Here is an 8,983-nt window from a genome sequence, read left to right as displayed (position 1 = left end):
ATTATGTACATATTTTACCTTTAGAGGTCGTAATACATCGCCACCTCTGCTATACGACTTAAGCGTAAGGCTCTATGTGGTAGGCTGTTACATCATAATTCTCTTAGTTTCTCTTATTAATTTCTCATTTTTGCCTATTTTAGTTTTATAAACACTCTTGTTAATTTTCAATTTTTTTAATGCAATTTGATATTTTATGTTTCTTTTATGCTTGTTTGGGTTATTGTTATTATTTTCTTGCAATTGGTAGTTTAGATTTTATTATTATTGTAATTTATTATGCTCTTATTTTTATGTACACCAAGTGTTTAATAAAATGCTTGACTTAGTTTTGTGATAGATATTTAGCAAAGTCAAACAATTATCATATCATGCGAACAAATTATACCTCAAATGGTATAGTCTTTTCATATTTGTTTATATTTCAAGTTTGAGTCACATTCTTAACTTTGATAAAAAAAAAATAATTATCATATTAGTCTAATTTTTATGTATTAATAATATAAAATATTTGATTAAGTAATTTACAATATTTTTTTATANTGTAAACTAAAATTTTAATTTTTAAATTTATTTTTATTTTGATGATTTTTTATATGATAAAAGTAAAAATATAATTTTTAATGTGATTACGTTTTTTTTACGTCAATAATACATGAAATTTTTATATTATTTCTATTTTCATAGAATGGATACAGTTAAATTTTTATGAGTAATTTATCCAAATTAGTTTTTGAGGTTTTAAAATCCACTTTAGTCTTTTAGGTTTTAAAATAAACAGAACAGTCCCTAATGTTTATTTTTATTAGATAATTACGGTCCATATTCAATAGTTATTAACAATAATTGCTGACGTAGAACGTTAATTTACACCCATGACCGTTAAGTGTCATGTGTTTAAACTGGACAAATCAATTTTCAAGATGAAGTACAAAGCAATCTCTGAGAAATTTAAAAAATCTTAAAATAGTCCTTAAAAAGTCTTAAAAATTCCAAAATAGTCTTTTCAAATATTTTTAATCTTTTTTAAAATAAACTTAGAAAAATATTCTTAAGTTAAAAAAATCTTTTTTTTGACACAACACCAACGACTAAGTTCTCAAGACCTCTTATTTGCTTGACTCTTCCCTGCGAGCATACTTCACTGCTAATGAAATTTACGTCATTCCTACCTCTAATTCAGGCTTTAGTCACATACTTCTCTACTAGCAAAATTTCAAATTCCAATCGAAAAAATATCAAACAAGGGCAGAGGAATACAACAGAGTAGAAAGGAAGCTAATTGGGTGAAAAAAACAAGTAGAAAAGAAAAAAGGAATATAAAACTTAGGAGGATGAAGAAGAAACTCACATGCTTGCATCTTGAGGACCTAGGAGCTTAACTGGAGTACCTGATTTGGGAGAAACCAATCAACTCCGAGATAATTCATGGAGATCCATTATCCAGTCGGGCCACCACGGCCCTTTTCGGTGTCAGACCCACACCAAGGCCCTTTTTGACGCATCGTTTATATTCGTATTGGTATTGGCCTCCACTACTGAGCAGCTTCCCATTCCCGCCTCAAAACCAAGTCATAAACTTTTCAATCTGTAATTATAAAGCTCCTAATTATTTTTAATAATTAAAATCAGTTGTGCCACCTTCTAAGCCTACTAAGAACAAAAAAACATAAATAAGAATAAAAATAAAAGTGGTTTGCTTGGAATAAAAAAGAGCTGAAAAAAATCAACCATAGGAAAAGAAGAAGAGAACCAGAACATGCAGAAAGAAAAGTGGTTGAAAAGGGATATACTAACCTCGACTAATGGCAGTGGCAATCAATAGACTCACAAAGCCTTTTTCTACAATAACTTTGTCTCCTACAAAGCCTTGCGTCAACAATGTCAGCGGAAATGGTCAGAAGACTAGCGATTGACATAGTGGTAGCTTTCTTCGTAAAACCTAGGAGAAGAAAAGAGGTAGGAAGTAATTTTGGTTTGGTGGAAGAAAGACAAAGAGAGCTTCTGTATCACAAATCCTCCCCTATCATGATATGATATTGTTCTCTACTCCTGAACACAGCATTTTGCATCAACTAGGCAAGGGAACCAATTTGTTCTAATTAACCACTTGGAACTTAACGAATTAGTTATCACTTTCACGTGACACATTATATCGTTCTATTAGTGATTATTAGAGTTGAATCTAAAAAGATCAATTTTTCTAATATCAGAAAACGTTAGAGATTAATTGATAATTAATTCTTGCTGAAGATAAAAACATGCACTTTAAAATTTTTTGGAGACTAATTTAGATTAATACTCTATTTAAAAGTATAAACTGAAAATATGTTATTAAATTATTAAACTAAAAAAATAAATTAATAACTAAAATTAAAAAAATTAAATTAATAAATAAAATTAAAAAAAATTCTTCTCCCAGAGAAATTAAAAATGGATATGTTACTAGTTTAGACACATTTTTTATTTTTGATATTGAGTTGCCAATAGTTTTTTTAGATTATAAATTATTAAAATATTTATCTCAAAAGTAATACCGTTTAATCAAAAAATTGGACTCTTCAATTTATAAAAAATACAAAAATCAAATAATCTAATTTTAAAATACAAAAATTAAATGCTGTCACTTCTAAAATCGGATCGTCTAATTCTATTTAAAAAAAAAACTAAAAATCTGAAATACATACAAACTAGACTCTTTCATTTATATTCCTTTCACAATTTTAAAAATACTAAAAATTACAATATGTGAGTATATCAATCCTCTCATCTTCGGATACCAAACAAAACTGAGTAAATGTTTAAAATGGTCTCTAAATTTTAAATCATTATTCAATTTAATCCTTGACTTTTTAAAATAATCAATTAAATCCCTGAAATTCGAAAAAGTGCATCTTTGTTAATTCCTTGCAGATGTGCCGTCTTGATGATGTGGCATTCCAGCTGTATGCTGATGTGTATCAAACTTGAATTTGATTCAAATTGGTACCTGAAATTGCTTAATAATATCCAAATTAGTCCGTTTTCAATTATAAAACCATAATCCCTAAATTATTGTCTTCTCTTCTTCGTCCTCTCTACTATCTTCCAATTCATATTCATCCTAAACTACAACATGAGTATACTTACCTAAAAATTATTTTAATTGTAAGTTAATGTGGTTGGATTAATTTTAATTTCAACACAGATTTAAATTATATGTATCCTTGCAGGTTCGTCCATTAAGCTAAAATATATTTTCTACTTTTAAGAAGGTAACCATTGTTATCATCTTCAAGGTCTTAATATCACTTTCTAAGTTTGTCATCTTCCAATTAAACTCATGCAAATTTTTTTGTGAAATGGGTGTTGCACAAACTGGTTCTTCACCTCCATTAATCCAACAGAAAAAATTACAATGGATTCCATACTGCAAAGTAAAAAACAAAGGTGAATCAAAACTCAAAGTGAAACTATCTTAACATTTTCTTTAGAGGCATAACCTTACCTCATACATTGAACAACCATAAAATAATTTATCAGGATTCTCTGTTGTCGTTGAGTATCTTGTCACCATCCGAAGTCTGCAATTACAGAAAACGACGTTCTTACCTTTCCTGTTGCACATTCTTTTGCTGCCATAAAGTCTCCCTATAGAATTGTTTCTACTCGAGCTACTTTGGCTTCTTTCCCCACCATCCATCATCACTCATGCAGACGAGAAAACAAGATGAACTGGAAGATAGTGGAGAGGTCGAAGAAGAGAAGAAGATAGTGGAGAGATCAAAGAAGAGAAGAAGACAGCAGAAAGATCAAAGAAGAAAAGACAATAATTTAGGAATTAGGGTTTATAATTGAAAATGGACTAATTTGGATATTATTAAGTAATTTTAGGTACTAATTTGAATCAAATTCAAGTTTGATACACATTAACACACAGTTAAAATGTCACATCATCAACATTTAAACAACATTTCTATAAGAAACTAATAAAAATGCACTTTTTCAAATTTCAAAAATTTAATTGATCATTTTAAAAAATTGAGAACTAAATTGAATAGCAATCTTGCCCGTTAAATACACTCATTTTAGAGAGGCGCAAGGATAACCGCAACCCTAAACCTTGGCCGCCGCTCTCTCTTGTACTTCTCCCATTTTGCTTTCGCTCTTTCAGGTTCGTTCTTCCGTACACGATTTCTCCATTTTTTCCTTTTTCTTTTCACTCAAACAGATCGGTATATGGTTTTTTCACTTCAGTTTGCTACAGATCTTTGCTTCTTTTCAGCTCAATGCACTGATTCTTTTTTATTTTATTTGCTTTAATTTCTCTTCCGAATGTTTTCATTTGTTTCGCTTGTTTTGATTCGTTTCTTATGGTTAAATTGATTTGTCTCTGTTGATTCAGTTCTTACATTTGTGCTTTTCCGATGTGACTTTCTTAAAAGCTCTCTGTAGTTTCAAACTGGGATAGCTCCTTTATCTGTTTTCTAAGCGTATAACTTATGAAACGTTTTCTTTTGATTTTTTTTTTGTTTCTTTCTGGATAAGTTTATGTATTCTTTTCGATTAGCTAATGATATGGTGCTTTTGGTATTTTAGCTTTGAACGAATTTCTCTGGGAAATAAAGGCTAGTCAAGATGGTAAGTTGGTGAAAACCGTGGTCTTTTACGTTCAAATTATTCATTATTTGGATGAGTTTATTTAAATCGTAACTGTGATTTCTTTTATGTATTTGCAGGTGAAGTTCACAGCTGAAGAGCTCCGTCGTATTATGGACTACAAACACAACATTCGTAACATGTCTGTGATAGCTCACGTCGATCACGGTATGGATTCTTTTGATAGCTTTTGTTTTGTTATGCTTACTTTCTCTGTGCTGCACTTTCAGGATTTCCAAGATGTACTCCTTGTATTTGTATGTAACATGTATTGATAGCTTGGGTTTTGATTTTATTTAAAAATTTGTTTTCATGACATACGAAATTTGTCGAGGTATTTTTTTGGGTCGAAGTTATCATTCTACTTGAGGAAATCTCTAAGACAGTTTATTCTTTTAGCTTTTTTTTTTACCAAAAATATTATTTTTTAAAATAAATCAGGATGTCTTGTTTATTTATTTCAGAGTATTAATACTACTTGCATATGTTTTATGCTCATACAATGTCAAGAACTGCTTTTGTTATCATCTGTTGCTACTGTTTTTCCTGTTTATCAGTGTTGCATTGTGATGTTTTGTTATATTAAATAGTTTCTATGGTTTACCTAAATTAATTAACAACACTTTTATATGGCCTTCCAAACTAAATGCAGGAAAATCAACTCTCACTGATTCTCTGGTTGCTGCCGCTGGAATTATTGCCCAAGAAGTGGCAGGGGATGTCCGTATGACTGATACCCGAGCAGATGAAGCTGAGCGTGGTATTACAATAAAGTCTACTGGTATCTCTCTCTACTATGAAATGAGTGATGAGGCCCTCAAGAATTACAAGGGAGAACGCCAAGGAAATGAGTATCTCATAAATCTCATCGATTCACCCGGGCACGTTGATTTCTCATCGGAGGTTACTGCTGCGCTCCGTATTACTGATGGAGCACTAGTGGTGGTGGATTGTATTGAAGGTGTCTGTGTGCAAACTGAAACTGTGCTACGACAGGCTCTTGGAGAAAGGATCAGACCTGTTCTGACTGTAAACAAGATGGACAGATGCTTCCTGGAGCTCCAGGTTGATGGAGAGGAGGCTTACCAAACATTCTCAAGAGTTATTGAGAATGCCAATGTGATCATGGCTACATATGAGGATCCGTTGCTTGGTGATTGCCAGGTGTACCCAGAGAAAGGAACGGTTGCTTTCTCTGCTGGTTTGCACGGTTGGGCTTTTACCTTGACAAACTTCGCAAAAATGTATGCCTCAAAATTCGGCGTTGATGAATCAAAGATGATGGAAAGGCTCTGGGGTGAAAACTTCTTTGATCCTGCGACAAAGAAATGGACCAGCAAGAACACCGGTACTGCCACATGCAAGCGTGGGTTTGTACAGTTCTGTTATGAGCCCATCAAGCAGATCATCAACACTTGTATGAATGATCAGAAGGATAAGCTCTGGCCTATGTTGCAGAAGTTAGCAGTCACCATGAAATCTGATGAAAAGGACTTGATGGGCAAAGCATTGATGAAACGTGTCATGCAAACATGGCTTCCAGCAAGTACTGCACTCTTGGAAATGATGATATTTCATCTTCCATCTCCAGCTAAGGCCCAAAAGTATCGTGTTGAGAATTTGTATGAGGGTCCCCTCGATGATCAATATGCTGCTGCTATTAGAGCCTGTGATCCTGAGGGTCCACTTATGCTTTATGTCTCTAAGATGATTCCTGCTTCTGACAAGGGTCGGTTCTTTGCTTTTGGTCGTGTTTTCTCTGGGAGAGTGTCAACTGGTCTGAAGGTCAGAATTATGGGACCAAATTATGTTCCTGGTGAGAAGAAAGACCTGTATGTTAAAAGTGTGCAAAGGACCGTCATTTGGATGGGAAAGAGGCAAGAAACAGTGGAGGATGTTCCTTGTGGTAACACAGTTGCCATGGTTGGTTTGGATCAATTTATCACCAAGAATGCCACATTGACAAATGAGAAGGAAGTTGATGCCCACCCGATTCGAGCCATGAAGTTTTCTGTCTCACCTGTCGTGCGTGTTGCTGTTCAGTGTAAGGTTGCATCTGATCTTCCTAAGCTTGTTGAGGGTCTCAAGAGGTTGGCCAAATCTGATCCTATGGTTCTCTGTACTATTGAGGAATCTGGAGAGCACATTGTTGCTGGTGCTGGGGAGCTTCACTTGGAAATTTGCTTGAAGGACTTGCAAGAAGATTTCATGGGAGGAGCTGAGATTATCAAATCTGACCCTGTTGTGTCTTTCCGCGAGACTGTTCTTGAGAGGTCATGCCGCACTGTGATGAGCAAGTCACCCAACAAGCACAACCGTCTCTACATGGAAGCTAGGCCAATGGAGGATGGTCTTGCAGAGGCCATTGATGATGGCAAGATTGGTCCGAGGGATGACCCCAAAGTTCGTTCCAAGATCTTGTCTGAAGAGTACGGTTGGGACAAGGATCTTGCCAAGAAAATCTGGTGTTTTGGCCCCGAGACAACTGGACCCAACATGGTTGTTGATATGTGTAAGGGAGTCCAGTACTTGAATGAAATCAAGGACTCTGTGGTTGCTGGTTTCCAATGGGCATCAAAGGAAGGTGCTCTTGCTGAAGAAAACATGAGAGCTATCTGCTTCGAAGTCTGCGATGTAGTCCTCCACGCTGATGCTATCCACAGAGGTGGTGGTCAGATTATCCCCACTGCCAGGAGAGTCTTCTATGCTTCCCAGTTGACTGCCAAGCCCAGGCTTCTTGAGCCTGTCTACTTGGTTGAAATCCAAGCTCCTGAGCAGGCTCTTGGTGGTATTTACAGTGTTCTGAACCAGAAGCGTGGACACGTGTTTGAGGAAATGCAGAGGCCCGGGACTCCACTCTACAACATCAAGGCTTACCTCCCTGTCATTGAGTCCTTTGGATTCTCCAGCACCTTGAGAGCCGCAACTTCCGGTCAAGCTTTCCCACAATGTGTATTTGATCACTGGGACATGATGTCTTCAGATCCATTGGAGTCTGGATCACAGGCTGCACAGCTTGTTATGGATATCCGTAAGAGGAAAGGTTTGAAGGAGCAAATGACGCCTCTATCCGAGTACGAGGACAAGCTTTAAATTGTTTCCTGCTGTTCTATTTTATGGTATTAGGTAAGTTTTTGATGGTGTAAAATTGTTATCTGAATAGTTTACAAGTTCCATTATCTTGAATTTTGTTAGTCTGGTTTTGCTCCCTGGGTTGTTGTACTTGGAATTATTTGTCTCTGCATTGATGTATATCTGATATATAAGATTGCATCGATATTTGTCATATTATTTCTTGAGAATTTTGCTTAAAACAGGCTTCGAATAATCTTGTTATTTTTATGCTTGTAACTGAATTATAGCTGATAGAGCTCTGGATATTTAAACAGGGAAACAAATATTTGAGACAGTTGATAAGGGATAACAAAGCCTAACGGAACAAATATCGAGTTTTAGAGATAAAATTAAATAGTCAATTTCAGATCTCTGTAAAGCGCAGAATATGTTTAGAGGGGGAAATGTAAGCATTCTTATCCACTAAGAATCATGGTATATATAAATTATAATGCTTAAATTTATGAACACCAAATTTTTTAAGCAACTTGAGCGGTTGAAACTTGAAACTACTTTTCTTTTAATAAAAAGAAGATTGCATTTTGGTGAGTGGGACGTGAAGGTTTACACAACTTGGCCAACTTGGGCGATGCTATTTCTCTTGATTTGATTAATTCCAATTGCTTGAGCCTTGGTGTTAAAAAGAATACTAAATAACCATTTTGACATAGAAAATATAGCAGGTTTGACATACCAACTTTCAAAAGTAGTACCAACAAATTTCTAAAAGACTTTTTAAATACAAAAATGACCCAGGTATTAGTTCAACCTTTAACTTATCTTGTCGAAACATTAACTTAATGAAATAACAAATCTGTAAGTAATGATGGAAAAGTGTAATTGTAAATGTGTTCTTATCTTGATGCAATTTCAAAGTTAAATTTCACAAGAGCAGAGGAGAAGATATAAAATAGGGTCACTCTCCGGTACAGATCAAAATTGATACAAATATACAGAGATTCATTATTTAGTTGACGCGTATACTGTCATGCAGAGTGGAGCTGATTTTTGTCAGCAATTGTCCCCCTAAGCCACGGCTTGATGGTGAAGCCAAATGCGGCTCATCCCTCTGTGTTGGCCTCCGTAACGGGCAAATTGGTGAGTTAGTGAGTTTGGGTTATGGATCTCTGTTCATTCGTTTTTAGACCATGGGAATAGTTTAAAAAAAGGTGTTGGGTTGGGGAAGAGGATAATTGAGGAAGTCACGTCGTGTTCTATGAATTTTTTTAAC

General features: G+C 34.8%; 1 protein-coding gene across 2 annotated transcripts; it reads left to right on the top strand.

Annotated features, from left to right (window-relative positions):
• Positions 1 to 4,045: 4,045 nt before the first annotated feature.
• Positions 4,046 to 7,952, top strand: LOC107459328 (elongation factor 2). 2 transcript variants are annotated; one of them, XM_016077541.3, is made up of 4 exons: positions 4,046 to 4,153; positions 4,579 to 4,620; positions 4,719 to 4,806; positions 5,291 to 7,952. In XM_016077541.3, the coding sequence occupies exons 2-4, from the start codon at positions 4,618 to 4,620 to the stop codon at positions 7,729 to 7,731; spliced, it is 2,532 nt and encodes an 843-aa protein (XP_015933027.1). In that variant the 5' UTR covers positions 4,046 to 4,153; positions 4,579 to 4,617; the 3' UTR covers positions 7,732 to 7,952. The 2 variants fall into 2 exon arrangements, with proteins under 2 accessions (XP_015933027.1, XP_015933026.1); XM_016077540.3 differs by lacking the exons at positions 4,046 to 4,153; positions 4,579 to 4,620 and having other exon boundaries at positions 4,707 to 4,806.
• Positions 7,953 to 8,983: the final 1,031 nt, after the last annotated feature.

The sequence above is a fragment of the Arachis duranensis genome, chromosome 7, assembly GCF_000817695.3.
Source record: "Arachis duranensis cultivar V14167 chromosome 7, aradu.V14167.gnm2.J7QH, whole genome shotgun sequence".
Taxonomy (NCBI): Eukaryota; Viridiplantae; Streptophyta; class Magnoliopsida; order Fabales; family Fabaceae; genus Arachis; species Arachis duranensis.
The sequence above is the reverse complement of the archived record's forward strand: the minus strand, read 5'-3'. Positions and strand labels throughout refer to the sequence as shown.

Bases quoted from the DNA above. Each gene is read 5' to 3' on its own strand.
- LOC107459328 (XM_016077540.3), top strand. From the start codon at position 4,707: ATGTATTTGCAGGTGAAGTTCACAGCTGAAGAGCTCCGTCGTATTATG. The intron at 4,807-5,290 runs GTATGGATTCTT...AACTAAATGCAG, and splicing joins GATAGCTCACGTCGATCACG to GAAAATCAACTCTCACTGAT.